General features: G+C 41.2%; 1 protein-coding gene across 3 annotated transcripts in view; it reads left to right on the top strand.

Annotated features, from left to right (window-relative positions):
* The window catches only part of LOC145343258 (coiled-coil domain-containing protein 149-like), a 118,151-nt gene that overhangs the window by 85,129 nt on the left and 14,156 nt on the right, over positions 1 to 18,866 (top strand). The window contains exons 10-12 of one of the 3 annotated variants that reach the window (XM_080189363.1): positions 5,954 to 6,030; positions 10,939 to 10,971; positions 14,884 to 14,988. In XM_080189363.1, the coding sequence (XP_080045489.1) occupies positions 5,954 to 6,030; positions 10,939 to 10,971; positions 14,884 to 14,988 (215 nt within the window). The remainder of the gene's footprint in view (positions 1 to 5,953; positions 6,031 to 10,938; positions 10,972 to 14,883; positions 14,989 to 18,866) is intronic. The other 2 variants (XM_080189374.1, XM_080189383.1) reach the window with 2 other exon arrangements.

Here is an 18,866-nt window from a genome sequence, read left to right on the forward strand (position 1 = left end):
CAGATGCTAGTAAAATGGCATCAAACTTTTGATTTATCTCTAAAGTCTGCTTTCCCACTTTAAATTTGGTTACTGCAATTCTCTTTAACTCAGAACCCTTTGTTCACTTTCCATTGAGTTCTTCTGAACATTACATTGGTCTCAGTTCTCCTAGACTCATGTGTCTTAAGATATTCTGGGCAGGACCTTACAGCCTCCCTTGTCCTGAAACCGTAAAATCCCATCCAAGGTCAACATACTTTTCCATGATCCGCCCTTTGCCCACTGTGATTCCTGTGGTGGTGGGATGGTAAAATTCTGGCATTTGTCCCAATTCCCTGGTTATCTGTACAATAACTGGTTCTTTGAGAAGCATGGCTCTTTGCATCTCCCAGCCTGTCCAGTCTCTTTTCTGGTAGACTTGAGAGATGTGCACTCTCTGGTGTTCTGTCTTCAACTGCAATCAAATTCAGATAACTATAAAATATATTCTACCTTACAAGGGCCTCCAGTTGCTTAGCAACCACTACTACTACTACCTATTCTTCACACTGTAACTCTCTTTAAGCATAATAGAATCACAGTTGGAATGGAAACCAACCCCCAGATATATGAACACCTTTATCTAGCATGAATCTTACGATATATTTTACTGTACCAGGCACAGAAACATTAAACACAGTTAAAACTGTACATTATTTCTAATTTTTACTAATACAAATCTAATTCCCTTAAAACTTTCTTTGTTTTCCCAAAAGTTTTTCCTTGTCTACCTTTTGAAATAATCCCAAACTTGTCTGTCAAATATCACCTTGACCTCCTTTCCCCCAAGGAGAACAGTTCTAGCTTCTCCAACCTAATGTTATAGCTAAAGTCCCCCATCCCTAGGATCATTCTGGTAAATCTCCATTGCACCCTCGCAAAGACCCTCACATCATTCCTAAAGTGTGAGCAGAATTGGATGCAAAACTCTAGTCATGGTTAACCAGAGCTTTAAAAAGGTTAGCATTAGTTTCCTGTCTGGAATTCCATGCCTCTATTTATGGAACCCAAAATCCCAAATACTTTGCTTGCCAATCTCCAATATGTCCTGCCACATTCAGAATTCTATGCACATGCATGCCCAGGTCCCTTCGTTCCTACACGCTATTCAGAACTGAGCTGTTGAGTCTATGTTATCTATCCTCCTAAAATGCACCATCAACACCCCTCTGTATTAAATTCCATTTGCCATTTATCTACCTATTCCGCTTGCCCATCCGTGTCCTACTGCAGTTCATTAATTTCATCCTCACTGTTTGCCAGTCCTTGAAATTTGGTATCATTAGCAAATTTTGATATACTTAATATCATACCTATATTACAATAATATTACTTAAGTATAATAGAAAAAACAGTGACTTAAGCACACAAAATAGATACAAGAAATTAAATATAGAAGCCGAGTTCCCAACATCCTCCACCTTAACAAACACCAGCATCCACCCCATGGAACATAGCAATGCCACCCCTCCCCTTTCCCAGCGCATGGAACACTCTTTCCCACTTCTCCTGCCCCCACCTCAAGCAACACCCATCTTCCAGGAAGCACTGCCTGGGCAAGACCTTGTACCCACACATTGTCCCTCCCGCCTGAACACTGTCAAATTCTGCTCACTCTGAGAGACCTGTTGGCATGTTGACATGAGTAGCCAAATTATGGGGGAGGGATCATTGGAGGATTATTAGTCAAAAGGTCTGATGGTGACATTTAAGTGTAGTCAAATGTGAATTCTGGTGTTCAACATCAGGATTCCTGTTACATCACTGGCGGGGGTGTGCACAATCACTACAGGAAATCCCACTAGCATAACCCTAATGCAAACCTAAAAGCGTGAGTGGAAAATCCCACCAAATTATAGACAGCTTTTCCCTCTAAATTTTCACCCCACCAAATAGCTCCATTATCTTTGCTTCCACTAATATTTTATCAGATTCCTCTTGTAAAGTAAATACAAATGCAAAGTGCTTATTAAGTACTCTAGCCTTGCCCTGTGCCTGTAAGCTTCTATCGCCCTCATTGTCCCTCATAGGGCCAACTCGAACTCTTACAAGCCCATTTACTATTTACAAATAGTAGAAGATTTTGGGGTTCCCTTTGACATTGACTGCCATTCTATTCTCATATTCCCTTTTTTACAAGTCTTAATTTCCTCAATTCCCCTCTCAACCTATTGTATTGGACATGAATCTCCTTGAATAATTCACCTGATATGCGCTGTTCACCTTTTCTTCTGTTTGACCACATTCTCTATCTCCTAAAGAGCCTTAGTTTTGGTTCCTCTACCTTTGTTTCTTGTGGAAATGTGCCTAGCCTGTACCTGAGACGACATCTGTAAAGATCACCCATTGTTTTGTTACACTTTTTGCTGTCACCTTCAGTTCCATTTTATCCTGGCAAGATCCCTTTTCATAGATAGATTGAGTGAGTGGGCAAGAATCTGGAAGATGGAGTATAATATGGGAAAATGTGAGGTTATTTACTTTGGCAGAAGGAATAAAAAGCAGAGTATTACTTAAATAGAGAATGCCTGCAGAATTCTGAGCTGCAGGGAGATGTAATTGTTCCTGTGCTTAAGTCACATGAAGTTAATTTACAAGTACAGCAAATTATCAAGACGGCTAATGGAATGCTATCCTTTATTGTGAGAGCAATTGAACTTAAAAGTAAGGATGTTAAACTTCAGTTAAACAGAGTATTGGTGAGAACATATCACAAATACTGTTGCTTAGTCTTGGTCTCCTTATTTAAGGAAGAATGTCAATACATTGGAATCAGTTCAGAGGTTTACTAGACTGATTCCTGGAATCAGTGGGTTTTTAAAGTTTTATGTTTATTTATTAGTGTCAAGTAGGCTTGCATTAACACTACGATGAAAATCCCCTAGGTGCCACACTCCAGTGCCTGTTCAGAGACACTGAAGGAGAATTTAGCATGGCTATTGCACCTAATGAGCACATTTTTCAGACTGTGGAAGGAAACCAGAGCACCCAGAGGAAACCCACCCAGACACGGGGAGAACATGCAGACTCTGTACTGACAGTGACCCAAGCTGTGCTGTGCTGAGATTTTGGTTACAACAACACCTTAAGCCTATATACAGCCTCAAGAGATGAACTCCTGTACTTGTTACCTGTAACAATGCAGTCATAAGAACATAAGAAATAGGAGCAGGAGTAGGCCATCTAGCCCTTCGAGCCTGCCCCGCCATTCAATAAGATCATGGCTGATCTGTCGTGGCTCAGTTCCACATTCCCGCCCTCTCCCCATAACCCTTAATCCTCTTGCTTATCAAAAACCCATCAACCCGCGTCTTAAAAATATTTAGCGAGGTAGCCTCCACCACTTCAACGGGCAGAGAATTCCAGAGATTCACCACCCTTTGAGTGAAGAAGTTCCTCCTCAACTCCGTTCTAAACCGCCCCCCCTTTATCTTGAGGCTGTGCCCCCTAGTCCTACTGTCCTTTCTGAGTGGGAAGAGTCTCTCCACCTCTATCCTATCCATCCCATTCATCATCTTATATGTCTCAATGAGATCTCCCCTCATTCTTCTAAACTCTAACGAGTACAAGCCTAGTTTATTCAGCCTTTCCTCATAGCTCAACCCCCTCAACTCCGGTATCAGCCTAGTAAACCTTCTCTGCACTCCCTCCAAGGCCAAAATATCCTTGTGTAAGTGCGGCGACCAAAACTGCACACAGTACTCCAGCTGCGGCCTCACCAATGCCCTATACAGCTGCAGCAAGACCTCTCTACTTTTATATTCAGTCCCCCTCGCTATGAAGGCCAACATCCCATTAGCCTTCCTGACCACCTGCTGCACCTGCAGGCTGGGTTTTTGTGACTCATGCACAAGGACCCCGAGGTCCCTCTGCACCGTTGCCTGCTGCAGTTTTTCGCCACGTAAGTAATAGTCCTTCCTACCATTATTCCTACCAAAGTGGACCACCTTGCACTTGCCAACATTAAATTCCATTTGCCAGTTCCTGGCCCATTTGCCCAGCCTATCTAGATCCTTCTGCAGACTCTCCACACCCTCCGCGCAATTTGCCGTTCCACCAATCTTGGTGTCATCAGCAAATTTCGACACCATACACTTGGTTCCCTCCTCCAGATCATCTATATAAATGGTAAATAGCTGAGGCCCCAGCACCGACCCCTGGGGCACTCCACTAGTCACCAACCGCCAATCCGAATAGCACCCATTAACCCCCACTCTCTGCTTCTTATTTGACAACCAATCCTCTATCCACGCTAACACCCTACCCCCAACTCCATGCCCCCTTACCTTCTGTAATAACCTCTTGTGAGGTACCTTGTCAAACGCCTTCTGAAAATCAAGAAAGACCACATCCACCGCCTCTCCTCTATCCACCACCCTAGACACATCCTCATAGAACTCCAATAAATTTGTCAGACACGACTTCCCCTTAACGAAACCATGCTGTGTCTGCTCTATCAAGCAATTCCCCTCAAGATGCCACAGCGCAGTGTGCAATGAATCCAGCTGGAGAGAGCAGTTATGCCTATTATGCACAGATGCACTAATAAGTGCACGTTATTCTTTATGTGCCTTTTGTTCTGAACCCTTTCACAGAAACAATAGAAAATTGCTATAACAGGCACCATTTTCTAATTAAACTTCATATTAATGTACGTGCAGTCACAAGGTCATAGCATCTTTAACAAGGTACCACATCAGGGCTAAGAAGAAAATTACTAAGCTAATTTTTCAGAATTCATTTTCTTTTGAAGTATTTATTGAATGATTGTGTGCTTCTATTGTTATTTAAAGATTGTTCTTAAAATAATGTGGAGAGCCAATGGTTTGCATTATCGATGGTAGCCATGATGTGATGATCATTCACCTGATGAAGGAACAGCGTTCTGAAAACTTGTGATCCCAAATTACTCCTGTTGGACTTTAAGCTGGTGTTGTGAGACTTCTTACTGTTCTTAAAATGTTAGAATCATTTTTGAAATAGTGAAACTCTTACATTATTTCAAAATACTGATTGGAGATAGAATCGCTTGGTACAAAGTGTTATAGAAGGCTGTACCATCATCATAGGATTCTGACTAGGTTCTTTTTTTGAAAGTGGGATGAATGTATTTGGAGTGTTTTGTATAGTTATTGAAACTGATATTAGATGCAGGCAACAAGTCACTATGACACTGCACATTTAGGGATACCCTTCAAATGAAAGATCAATACCAAAATGGACTTGTCGGGCCTTGTGTTTGTTTTCATGCTGTAACTTTTATATATTCATCAATCTTGCATGGAATTGCAAGTGTAAACTTTAGATGAAGTGCAGCTAGAAAAAACCTAGACCAAAGCCAGCACCTGTAATTCAGTCTCACTTTGAAAGCCAGGCAACCTTTCTTCAATTCCTATCTTTATGTTTACAATGGAAACTGCCAAATGTAAGTATCCAATGCTATTATTACACTATTATATTTTCTACTAATAGCGTCACTGTAGCTCTTTCACTGGAGATTCGTAACAGGATATAATTATGGTTTGACTTGTTTATTTAGGCAGATTGCATTGTAATAGGAAGCATAGAAATTCACAATGGAAAGAGTTGAAGGAAGGCACATGTAGTCATTTAATTTTTAATATATTATAAATGATAATCACTGCCATCAGCCAACTCATTTAAATTATGGCACCTGTCATAGATTTTCAAAGTTAGTTTTATGGTATATATCAGGATGAAAATTCTCATCTCTATCTCTACAATATGACATGAGGGACTAATGTTTTTTGATTAACATATTAAACGATACATTAAACTCCAGTGCCTGTGTGTTTATAGTTTGGTTTTATTTTCTTTGTTGCGGAAAAGTGAATGTTTAAACTGCTTCTTGAATATATTGAAGGCAATTTTGTTTAACAGTCTCTCTTTGAAATTATTCCCATCTCTGCAGAATTCTGGGCAATCGTGTGGCTGAATTGGAAAAGAAACTGAGAACTTTGGAAGTTTCTGGTTTATGGAGTCTTCCAGGTGAATTTTCTCTCTTGGAATCTTTCATTTATTTTAAAATGTTCTTTATGTTGCAGTTTTGTTGTTATTTCTAGGTTAAATCTTCAAAAAGTCCAAGATAGGATTTTTTTTGCAATGCCATGGTCTACTAAAATTACTTTATATTCTGGTCAAACATGCAAGCAAATCTGACATCAGAGTCAGATGTTACTGATTAACCTTTCTCAATACAGTTTATTAAGTTGTCCCACTTGACATTAGAAATTACTTTTCTGTGTGTTTACAACTGTTCATGACTGTTAACAGCATTTCTAGACTTTTTGGCAATCCTTTCTAGTGTTTGTCCTTCTGAAGTTACTTTGGACTTGCATTTGGCACGCTTGGTTCCACATTGTCATGCCAACATTCATGTCAAGAACACAAAATTGTTTACTAAAGTTGGTGACGCAACACATTATATAATATCCTGTACTTTACATCTGAGTACATTTTTGAAATTTGACTTCAATAGATTTCAGCCCTCAGATTGTACCATGGAGTACGCCCATAATAAGCTCAAAACATGCATATAAAATTATACTTTCTGCTATTTTAGTGGAAATATTGATCCATTTAGTTTTGAAGTGTCAACAACTTTGCTAAACAAAAGGAGCCAGAAGTTTCAACTGCATGAGCTAAATTGTCCAAAACTAGTATCCCAGGCTGTAATTTCTACATCCTCCAGTTACTCCCATTTCTTAATATTTTTCACAAGACATGGAGTCATTGGGTAGGCCAGATGCTCTTGAGATTCAAGATGGGATGGTGAGTCCCTGTCTTGAATCGCTACAGTCCATGTGGTGTTGACAAACACATTGTGTTTGGGGAGTTCCAGGATTTTGACCAAGTGACAATGAAGGAACGGTGATATATTTCCAAGTCAAGATGATATGTCGCTTGGAGAGAACTTTCAGATGGTGGTGTTCCATGCAGCTGTCCTTGTACTTCTAGGTGGTAGAGGTTGCGGGTTTGGAAGGTACTGTTGAAGAAGTCTTAGTGAGTTGCTGCAGCACTGTATGTAGTACACACTGTTGCCACCGTGTAGCAGTGGTGGAGGGAGTAAATATTCAAGTTTGTAGATGGGGTCCCATTCAAGGAGGCTGCTTTGTCCTGTATGGTTGAGAGTTGTTGGAGCTGCATTCATCCAGGCAAGTGGAGAGTATTCCTTCACACTTCTGACCTGTGCCTTGCAGATGGCTTTGGGGAGTCAAGAAGTGAGTTACTCACTGCAAAATTCCCAGCCAATTATCTGGTCTTGTAATCGCAGTGTTTTTATGACTAAACCATTTCACTTTCTGGTCAATTGTAACCCCCAGGATATTAATAGTGGGGGATTCAGTAAAGGATAGGTGCTTAGATTCTCTCTTTTTGGAGATGGTCATTGCCTAGCATTTATGTGATGCGAACATTACTTGCCATTTATCAGCTCAAGCTTGAATGTTGTCCGGGTCTTGCTGCACTGGGGCATGGACTACCTTAGTACTTGAGGTGTCACAAATGATTCTGAACATCATTAGGGAACATTCCCATTTCTGACCTTGCGAAGAAGCAGCTAAAGTTGATTGGCCCTAGGGCACCACTCTGAGAATCTCTTGCAACAATGTCCCAGGATCGAGGTGATTGATATCCAACAACCACAACTACCTGCCTTTGTGCTATGTATGAAACCAACCAGTGGAGAGTTTTCCCCAGATTCCCATTGACTTCAGGGATCCTTGATGCCACACGCGGTCAAATGCTGCCGTGATGTCAAGGGCAGTCACTCGCTATTCACCTCTGGAGTTCAGTTCTTTTGTCCATAAATGGACCAAGGCTGTAATGCAGTCAGAAGCTGAGTAGCCCTGCTGGAACACAAACTGAGAATCAATGAGCAGCTTACTGCTGTCAGAATGATACTTGATAGCAATGTTGATATGAACTGCTCTAGGAGCTGCTCTGGAACATCCTGTTTCTGGAAATTAATGTAAAGAATGGAGTCTACAATTTTATATCACCTCTCTGAGAAACAACACTTTTATCTCCCTTTTGTGAGTCCCCTGTGCTTTAAACCATTCTGCAGCTAAGCAGAGTGATCAAACCTTGGTCTATTTCCAAGTTGTTATAAGAGTCAGAGAATATACACAAAAGTACTGAAGAACGTATTTTGCCACAAATCTTCTGGGAAGAGCCCTGGCTGTTAAACTCCATCCAGTTTGAAAAGAAGTTTTAGATATTCATAGAATCCTTACAGTGTAGAAGGAGGCCATTCGGCCCTTTGGATCTGCATCCTTTTATATTTATTGTAACAATCCCTGGCTGCACAAGGCTGGGGACAGAGCCCATTTTCTTTATAATTTTGTGGGTGCTGGGTAGGTATGGTTGTACTGATTCAGGGCCATTTTTATTACTCTGGGAGTCATGCAGAATGATCATCTTCTGTGAGGGCACTGGTTGGCAGAGGAGAGGATTTAAGCTTGATCAAGCAGTAGGGTTTCCCAATGGATTGGTGGGGAACAGGGGTGGAAAGGGGAGAACAGACAATAACTTCTTTTAATTGGAAAGGGTAAAGTTCAGTTTTCCATGTAGGAATGATGGAATTAGAAGTGGTTTTATGTCTGATTTCTCTACTGGGGAAGAGGAAAATCCAGAAGTAATTCTTGAAGCCAGGGAAGAGCATCACTCCTCAGCAGAGCTGAGGCACGGTTTCTTCTTTGCATGGGAGAAATATTTGTTTGCTGGGTTGCCGGGGGGGGAGCTGTCAGGAAAGAGACCTGCTCTATTGCCAGTTGGTCCAAGGGAGAGAATGGGAGTGTGGAGAAGAGACTGATGTAAAAGTGTAGATGCAGAGAAAAGGGATTAAGAAGGGAAGGAAAATGCAAAGGGGAGTGGGAAACGAGGGAAAGGTGCTGGAATGGGTGGAGAAGAGAGAATTGGAAGAAGATTTAGACAGGGTAGAAGTCATGGCAATTTTGTGAGCTGTCCAAGGTCAACAAAATTCAGTGGAGGAGGACAAAGCCAGAATGCTCCATGGTGAAAATAAAAATATTCAGACAGCTGGTGGGTAGTGATGATGTGGGATGATGAGAGGATGTGGGATTCAGAGGAGGACCAAAATGCTGCTTTTTATTTGCAGAACACGGGATTAAGGCTAACGTGCCTCTCAGTGCAGGTAGGTGTTGGATCAACATGTTTCCAACTGGAATGGGGAGCCTTAAACTTCTGTGGACAGAGAAGATTTATTTGAGATTACTCTCTTGTTCAGTTTGTTGGAGAGAAGGATCAAGGTTTCAATACACTTTGTGGGGGGGGGTGGTCGGGGGTGGGCAGTCAGGATTTCATTGTTGGTGCTATGATTGCAAACTGTTAGTAAGTTATAATCCTGGCCATTGCACTTTTTGTGGAATCATCAAAGCCATGACCATTGGAGCCATTTCATTGAAAAGCTGCTGTGGATGACTTGCTACTTCTACTCTCTGTTTGCTGCTTTCATTCACAGCAGTTGCCCAAAGGGATAACTTAAATTTGGATGGAGAACATTTTATTGTAATCGTTTATGGCCTATTTGCATGTTATGCAAAATCACTGCAGTGTTGCCTGTATCTACTTAAATCAGCTTGAAGTTGTTATTCAACCACACATTTGGAAAATTGCAATAGTTCTTAACTCATGAGTGTGCTTTGGCTATTTGACAGTAATGGCAGATAAAATTTAATTTGATCATGAATTTAATTTGTAGAACTCAAATTAATTGACCAAACAGATATATCATTACATACTTGCATATTTACAAATATGCTAAGTCCTTGATGAAAATTAAAATCTATACATAACAAGGTTATTTACTCATTGACCATGACAAACCATCTAACCTCCCTTTGCAAGATGTATTTTACAGATAATACATTTGGAATATTCAGAAACATTGGTCCTAATATTTACAGGGAGGTGGGAAGGATGCAGGGAAGCTGAACACAGTTAAAGTATTTAACAAGGCCAGAGACAGGGAGGTCCTACCAGCCTTAAAGGTAGCACTGCATGATGAATTTTTTAAGTTCCATTTCCTGCCCCCGCAGCCAACTAAATTAACAAACTGGTCAGCAGCCAGGAGGGAAAATGAACCAAGATTTGTGGCCATAGCCAGAGACACTTGGAGATAGATGCCGGCAATTCAGGGTAGAAGGTGTGAGGGGGTGAAATGTGGGATTTTGCTAATTAAGACAGAAGGGAGATTGTGACCATTGAGGCTAGGAATGGGGGAAGGGTAAGTTAAGGTCAGCAATTGTAGCAGTGGTGATAGGGAAGCCCCGGTGGGCAATGGGAAGATAGAAGGATCCCTGAGGTCCAAAAGAGAGAACTCCAGGTCCACACGGAGTTCTGAAAAAGCATTTACCTTGTTGAGTCAAGAACTCCCACCTCCTTTTTAATGTTGTATTTCCTAACCCCTGCAAACTTTGTGCAGCAACAGTAAAGTTTTAATCAGGCCCCCAGAGCACTGTGAGAGCGCGATTCCCATCTCCCCATGGCAGCATCTTCAGCTGCCCCAATATCCATATCTATTAAAAAGCTAGAAGGTATGCCCCCTGTCCCCACCTCCCCTCTCCCCATGATCTTTCCTGGCTGTCATTGAGGATTGGGATAAATATCAGAAACATTGTGTTAATTGTAAGGTCTGACATCATTAGCATTGACACCATATACTATGCACCGTTGAGTACTTGAATTAAGTTATTTGTTAATCTGTGCTGTTAGTGTCTTGTGAATAATCTGTTAATAGACTGCTAGTGAAGTCAGTTGAATATTGGTGGAAATTCTTGTTAAATCTATTATCCAATGTATTGAGCAATTTTCCTTTTCTCTCTTTTTTTTGTCTCTCAGTAATGGCTTTTTCTTCTCTTTCTTTGCTGCCCACAGGTCTGAGCTACAATATCTCAGTGGGATTAGGGAGTAGGTTTTGCTTATATTGTACTAATTAAGAAACTGCATGCATAAACTTTAATTATCTAATGCTTTTATTGACATGTGCAACCTGCTAAATTTAACCTCACGTTAGATTCTCCTTTTCAGCATTTGTAGTAAGTGAACATAATGGCTTCAATTTTTGCATTGAGGGAAGGAGTCTTTGCCTTAGCCTGAATGACATCAGTGTCCCGATTCCAAAAGTCTCACTGAACCTGACACTCACCTTTTCCATTTTAACCGGGGCAAGAATGGGGACAAGTTGTACTTTATATTTTTGTAATTCGTAGAGGCACCCGCACATATAAAAGTGCAGCTGCCTTCAAACAGATGCAATTTTTGTTTGTGGGTTACATGTGGGCTTTAGATCTTTGAGCAAAAGGTCTAAAGGTGTCAAGTTATATGGAGATGTAGGTGCCCTTTGGGAGAGGTCATGTACCTTTTGGGATTGTTAAAAGTAGACATGAATGTGCATAAAAAATGGATAAATTCAGTGGAAGTGAATACCAAGATGCTTTGGTATAAAAGCAGCCAGCAATTGAAAAATCAATGCTTACAGTTTCTGTATGTTTACATAAGCTTGAGGGTTATCAGTAAAGGTGCTGCACGACAGATTCCACAACCCTATCATCACTGTAAGGACCTTATAAATTCAGTTTGACTGACAACCCCAAGTGATTATGAAGGCTTTATACTTGTTATGGGTACAAGTGTTTGTTTTCATAAGAGATTAAGTTCTTGAAGGAAAGATTTGTTTTAAGAACATAAGAAATAGGAGCAGCAGTAGGTCATCTAGCCCCTCGAGCCTGCTCCACCATTCAATAAGATCATGGCTGATCTGATAGTGGTTCAGTTCCACTTATCCGCTTGCTCCCTTATTGATCAGAAAGCTATCTACCTATGACTTAAACACATTTAACGAGGTAGCCTCCACTGCTTCAATGCGCAGAGAATTCCAAAGGTTCACTTACCCTCTGAGAGAAGTTTCTCCTCAGCTCTGTTCTAAATTGACTCCCCCTTATTTTGAGGCTGTGCCCTCTAGTTCTTGTTTTCTTTCTAAGTGGGAATAATCTCTCTGTCTCTACCCTATCTAGCCCCTTCATTATCTTATATGTCTCTATAAGATCCCCCCTCAGCCTTCTAAACTCCAACGAGTACAGGCCCAATCTACTCAATCTGTCCTCATATGCTAAGCATAAGCTAATAATGGATTATGAACTTGAAGACATTAAATGTATTGAATGGGTTTTTAGAAGAGAGATTTTGTTTGAACAGTGAAATAATCAGTAGACCCTTTGAATTTTATTTCATCTCACCATGGCTCCAGAGGTTTGTCCATGGTAGATACTGGGTCAGTTGGCATGGAGAGTGTAAGGGAAAAGGGTGGTGGGTAGAAAGGCATATGTTTTCATGGATGGTATGAGAGGCCATGAAGCTCAATGGGCGGCATGAAGTGGCATGAGTAGGAATGGACCTAGAGAGGCTGCTCCTGGCTTTATTGTTTTTATATGGCTGAGACAAAGTCCAAGAGCTCCAAGGTCCACATCTGCATTCAGCAATGCCTGTGGCTGCCTCAGCACTGAATCTGGGGACGGCAGGCCCAACTAGTCACTAATCCACACCATCTTCTCCTGCTCCCCAGCCTGAAAATTCAAACATCTTTCTTCTGAGTTGGGTTTGCAGAGTTGGAAATTTTCCAGAATCTGTGTTTCCAACATGGGAGCAGAAATTTGGTCCAGAACCAGGAATAGGCCATTCAGCCCTTCAAGACTGTTCCACCATTCATGAGATCATGGCTGACTTTATAACTTCCACTTTTCTCCCTATATTTTAATACCTTTGGCTAACAATCTCAATTTTAAAATTAATAATTGATCTAGCATCAACTGTCATTTGCCAACAAGAATTCCAAACTTCCGCCACCCTTGGTGTGAAGAAGTGCTTCCTTAGGTGCTAGTTAATGGAGGTGATGGGGTTTAGTCCACCAGATGGAGAGCTGATGAGAGTCCTACTTCACCTTCTTTAGGGAAGACCAGCTGTATTAAGTGCCACTCTGAAAATGGTCAGGCCTCACTGGGATCAAGGAGCTGGGCAGAAATCTTTTACTGAATGGCAGTGCCATTAGGGAGGTAGTTGGGTGGTGCTGGTTCAGACCCCTGCCTGAGGCCTTGTATTGTCTCTTACCAGGCCACAAGTGAGTGATAGTGCAAACGGTGATGCAAGTAGGAATCAGAAGAGATCAGGGGCAAGAGGCTCAGCAGAAAGTGCAGGTGCTGGTTCAGTGAGCATGCCCACTTCCCAATGTGGAGTATCTCAATCAGACACCAAGTTCTCTAAAATAAAGGACCACTGTCCCCCACACCAGGAGCTCACAAGCAACTCTGCACAAGTTTTCTGGCCATGGTTCTCACATAGTGAACCCCCATGACCATTAATGGTTAAGACCAATGATTAATTGCTCATTTAGTGGACTCAATTGGCAATGGTGGAAGAAGGCCATCAATGGCTGTTCCCACAATGGACTTAATCAGGGTGGAAATAGGACAGTGGAGAAATCCCCACCCCCATTCTCCCATTTGATTAAATGCTCTCTGCCATCAAACTTGCCAAATGATTGGGCATTAACTATTTCAGTCCTGAAAGGTTTGACTCTAATTTTTAAACTATCCCACTGGCCATTGCATCCTCAACTGGCTGAAATAGATTTGCCCAATCTAATGAATTGCTTCCCTTAATATTTATAAAATTTGGATCAAATCACTCCATAAACTCTCCACATAATTCAGTCCTTGGTGTCCAGGTTTCATTCTAGTAAAACTAAGCTGCACTCATTTCAGACATAGATAATATTTGAACAGTGAACTGAGGTTGAAATTCACCTGCCAGATGGTCAGTGGCATTGTATAATCACAGTAATAGATTTAAAAATGTCTATTTAATTGTTTGAATAAATCCAGAAAATGATTTCCAAATTTAGATGCACTGAATAAATTAAGTACTCAGTGCTAAAACCATAGGCCAGAATTCTCCAACCTCTCTGTGGCTGGAATTCTCCGGTCCCACTTCAGTGAATGGAAATTCAGCCATTCTCGCTGGTAGAAGTCATGGGGTGTGAATAGCCAGTGCATTCCAGCCATAATTTCTCCACAGTGAGAGTTACTGACCTCAGTTGTACTCACTTCGTGACAAAGAGAGCCCAGTGATTTCTCAAGAAAGGAAAAAAGCCTGAGGCCGCCCTCCACTACTCTTGTGTCTGGTTCTCCTTCCAGCTGGCCAGGGCACAAAACTGCCAAAGCAGCATAGGGAGAAGAGGAAAAACTGAATAATGAAAATGTAAATAGTGTAGTTAGAAGGGATGACAAACTTGTAACATTCTTTCTATATCTTAGTAATTAATATCATTTATCTCAATTAACTGAACTTTTAATTAGAAGAACACATTTTAGATGCCACTATGAACTGCTGGGCCATCAGCTAGGAACCACTGGGTATATGAAGAATGTATAGGATCTAAGGTTATTCCATATGAATCCAGGTCTGAAAAAGTGTAGCATGTTTTGTGAGCATATTTATACATTCTCTATGCTGTTAAATGCTAAATTTGGTCTGTTGGTCCATTATCTAGCCAGTGAAATTGGTGCCAGTTTACAAATTGATCTGAATAAATGTGGATTAAAATATATTCTGACATATCTCTGGATAGACTTTATTAGGAATCCTATTTGGTTTGGGCTCATGTGCATCATTTAATTAAAAATCTCTGTTTTTGTTTGTGCTATAATGGATACATAATTTTCAGCACTCTTTAATTGAAAAAAGATGAGAATAGTTTTAAATGATAATTTGTAATACTTGCATCATGAAGAACATTATTGCAGCTTTTTGTTTCATTTGTGACAGCAGGAGGGAAGGAAACGCTGACATTAACTGATTCCACTATACCTGTGGACCTAAGACCAAAGTCACCAATGTTTCTGGGCATTGAGCAACAGCTGCTGCAGAATGGTGAGTTTAAAATATTGAGAAAAGAAAGCTTGCCACTTACTTCGTAATATTAGTGGATGAGTGATTAATGCTTTTCTCCAGCATTGTCTTATTTTGTTAGACATACCAGCACTAAGCCATTTATTTAAATGGGTTAATCCCTTACGTAAAAGAATGCACGAGGGAGTGTCACATGAACACGTTACTTGCTGCGTAGTGATAGACGCATAATTACTGAGAAGGTGGAATTCTTTGCCATGTGGTGTGGTGGAAACATATACTCTTGTTGCACTTAAGGGGAGGTTTCGTACATTTAATGAGAGAGAAGGAATTGAAAGCACATGGGACCTGCTGTAAAGAGGTAATTAGAGTGGGAGGAGGCTCCTCTGGCCTATTTTTGTTTTGTAGATTCTATGTAATTAGTCTGCTAATACTGCCAAAGATCATTTTTAGGGTAACACCATTTAATTGGCCCTCAACTGGTCAGACCATTCAGTGGTGACACAGCAGGCAAGAATTTATTTCCTTCCAGCATTAACACTACACTGATTTTGGAAAGGGTAAAGATATTTTTTAATATAAAATTTGAACCATTGGCAGCTACTTGGCAATGCCTGCAATAATGCCATCTTGAATTATAGCTGGAGATGTATGAGAATATCCCTGGGTGATATTCTGAACAATTACTTGTGTGTAAGATAAAAGTCTGACATAGAAAGGGTTAACATAGGATTGGTTATGGTACCACCTACATTGTGATGACAAGGAACACATGATCTAGAGGGCAGCCTTGTACTGAGCAGAGATGAGTGGAGAGGCAAGAATAGAGACAGCCCATGGCTTTGACCTCATGCTGTATATATGTATGTAGTTCTGAGTAGTTAATAAACACTTACTATACTCAGAATTTCTTTATGAAACCTACCAAACTACATACACTAACTTGCAACATGGTGGCAGTGAAGAATGGACACAAAAGCATGAAAAACAGAGAAACTACAGAGCTGACATTCAATGTGAAATGCAAATTCTTCAAGACCACTTAGGACATATCTCCAATGCAAAAGCATCAACAGTGTAAACCCAGAGGAAACTAAAATTATCAGCGATTTCTCAACACCATCCTTGAATCCACACTTTCAGAGATTCCTAGGTATGGTGAATCAGATAGCAACGTTTTTTCTCAATTTGACACAGGCCACAAAACATCTGCAGCACCTTCTGAAGAGAGACCAGGTTGATGCTGGGACACATGCCAAGAGCATGCGTTTGGTTGCATCAGATGACCTCCTGGTTTACGATGACTCATCCCTGCCTAGTGCCATAACCATGGATGGTTCATCCACAGGCCTCGGAGCAGGCTTATTACTGAAACAACTGAACAGAACTTGCTAGTCAGTGTGTTACATATCCTGAGGACTGTCAGGCATAAAATGCCATGATTGCAAAAGAAGCTCTTGCAGTCCCATGGAGACTGTTGATCTTTATTTGTCTGAAGGTCAACATTTGAAACGAGTCATCATAAGTCAATGGTCTCACTGCTAGATGAGAAGGAGCTGTCATAGACATTCCCAAGAATCCATGAATGGCTCATGAGGTTCACATACAAGACAGGATACTCCCAGCAACTACGGAGACAGGTTACAGGGCCAAAATGGACCTTCCAATGAAACATGATTTTAACCTGATCGGGGAGCTTGGATCCGACTCACGCTTGGTGTGGTGACACCTTCCGGCGACCATGCCAAAACTCTAGCAAATCCGCTAGGAGCAAGATGATGAGTGTACCTGCATCCACTGTTACTGTCAACAGCAGTGACCGAGTGGTAGTACCATGAAGACTTGGTTTGAGCAGTAGAAGCACTTTCCTGCCATTGATCTGCTGGTACACAATGAGCAGCTGGTCATTCCAGCCTCCCTTCAGCTGGAGATCCTCCAAAGAATACTCCTGGGCCACCTGGGCATTTTCAAAAGCAGCCCCAGGGCCCAATCTGGTGTGTGGTGGTCAGGCATTTCAAGAGCAATTGAGGTAGTTACAGTGAACTGCCAAGCATGTGTGCTATGCAAACAGGCCCAGAAGGAACCCCTTATCCTCACATGGTTCCTAATCAGGCAATGGGAACAGCTGGGCATTGATTTATTTGTCTTCAGTGGTGGATTCTTCCACAGCGTGGTGGACTACGTGTCTCAATGGATTGAGGTGAAGAAGCAATTGTACAATCACAGATGCAATGGTGAGACTATTGAAGGAGAGGTTCATGAGCCATTGCATCCTGGACCAAATAGTGTCAGATATCAGTCCACAATTTGCAAATGGAAACTTCACCCAATTTACCATCACTTATGGTTTCCAGCACCAGGGGTGGGTGGTATAAGTAATGCAAATGTTTGTTTGATAATACAGACCTGAGTATTGCTGAAAAAAAACATAAGTTGTTGAAGATTTTTGTCTTGCACTCATTGGGACAATTTGCACGAAAACCAAATGTAAATGGAACAACCATTCCTGAGAAGACAGTGTTGATTGGTAGCTAGGTGGACTCTGGTTGGTAGGGGCATTGCCATTGGAGAATGGGCTGACAACTCCCTTATGCCGTAACCTTTTCCAGGAGCCTTCCATATGATACCTTAATGAGGCCATCAATCAAGGCCATCATTCTCTATTCTGGTTCCTGTCTGGGAATTTGATCAGGTTAGCGAAGTCAGGCCTTTTTCCTGCTGCTGTACTTATCATTACCAAATAGCCATTGAGCCCTCTGGGTGATCATGAATCACATTGCTTATAATGTGTTCCAGCATCTGCCTTCAACAGACATCCAGCTGACAGGCCGATTATTCCCATGATTCATTCCATTTCTTAAGTATTTGGAACACGTGAGCCTCCTTCTCTGTTCACCGGACTCATCCCAAATCTCAGAATGATTGAATAAACAAACCAGTGCTGACAGAATACATAGCCCATTCTTCAGCACTCTGGGGTAAATAATATCATGCTTTGCAACATGTTCAGCCTTAAGTGCCTTAATCCTAGTTTAGACTATTCTGCAGTTACTTCTATTGAATCAATTTCAGCAACAATATTGTTACCGTAGCATTATCTTCAGTCGTGAAAACCATTACAAATTATCCATTCAGCACTTTAGCCAAATCCTGATCCTCTTACCGACTGTTCCATGATTCAGTCTCTCAGAGGACCAGTGTGGTCTTTAATCATTTTCTAGCTTCAAATATAACTGAAAAAAGCTTTATCATTGCTGCTATTCCTGCTCACACTCCATCTTTTCTGGTACCTTTTTAGTATCTCCAATGGCGGTTTCAGTTATCCTTCTTTGTCGATTTTCTCTTGACAGTTATTCACTTTATGCCAAATGAGTTTTCACATTGAGTTTCATACAAATGTTCCTATTTAGCCATTTAGGCTTCCATTTACTCTGTACTGGTCTTTGTATCTAAGGAGTAAACATCCCATAAATATTTACTGAAGTAAACTGTTACTCACTGTTTCATACTTTCTAAATCATAGTCATTCTATCTTCCCAAGTTTGGCCTCTGATTTGAAAATCAGATGCAATTAAACACATGCATGGTTTCCCTTCTCCCACTTCCTCCGTTCATCAGTCAGACATCATCCCAGAATCAGTACTAAAGACTAAGGGCAAAATTCTCCCAAAAATATTCCTAGCGTTGAATTTGCATGATTACTGGAGTAATTCACACTTTTTTCTCAGTGGGAGTTCAAGGAAGATTCTCCCACACACTGTGCATCATCTTGAATATCATTACATTTCAGAGGTAGGGCCTATTCCCGCTGGAGAGGCTGAAATTAGCACGCCGAGCAGGCTACTGTGCATGTGCTGATTGTCAGTGCCGAGATCAATGCAGACACAGTGGCCCTGCAC

Source organism: Carcharhinus amblyrhynchos, chromosome 1 (genome assembly GCF_965287045.1).
Source record: "Carcharhinus amblyrhynchos chromosome 1, sCarAmb.v2.hapA, whole genome shotgun sequence".
Lineage (NCBI taxonomy): Eukaryota > Metazoa > Chordata > Chondrichthyes > Carcharhiniformes > Carcharhinidae > Carcharhinus > Carcharhinus amblyrhynchos.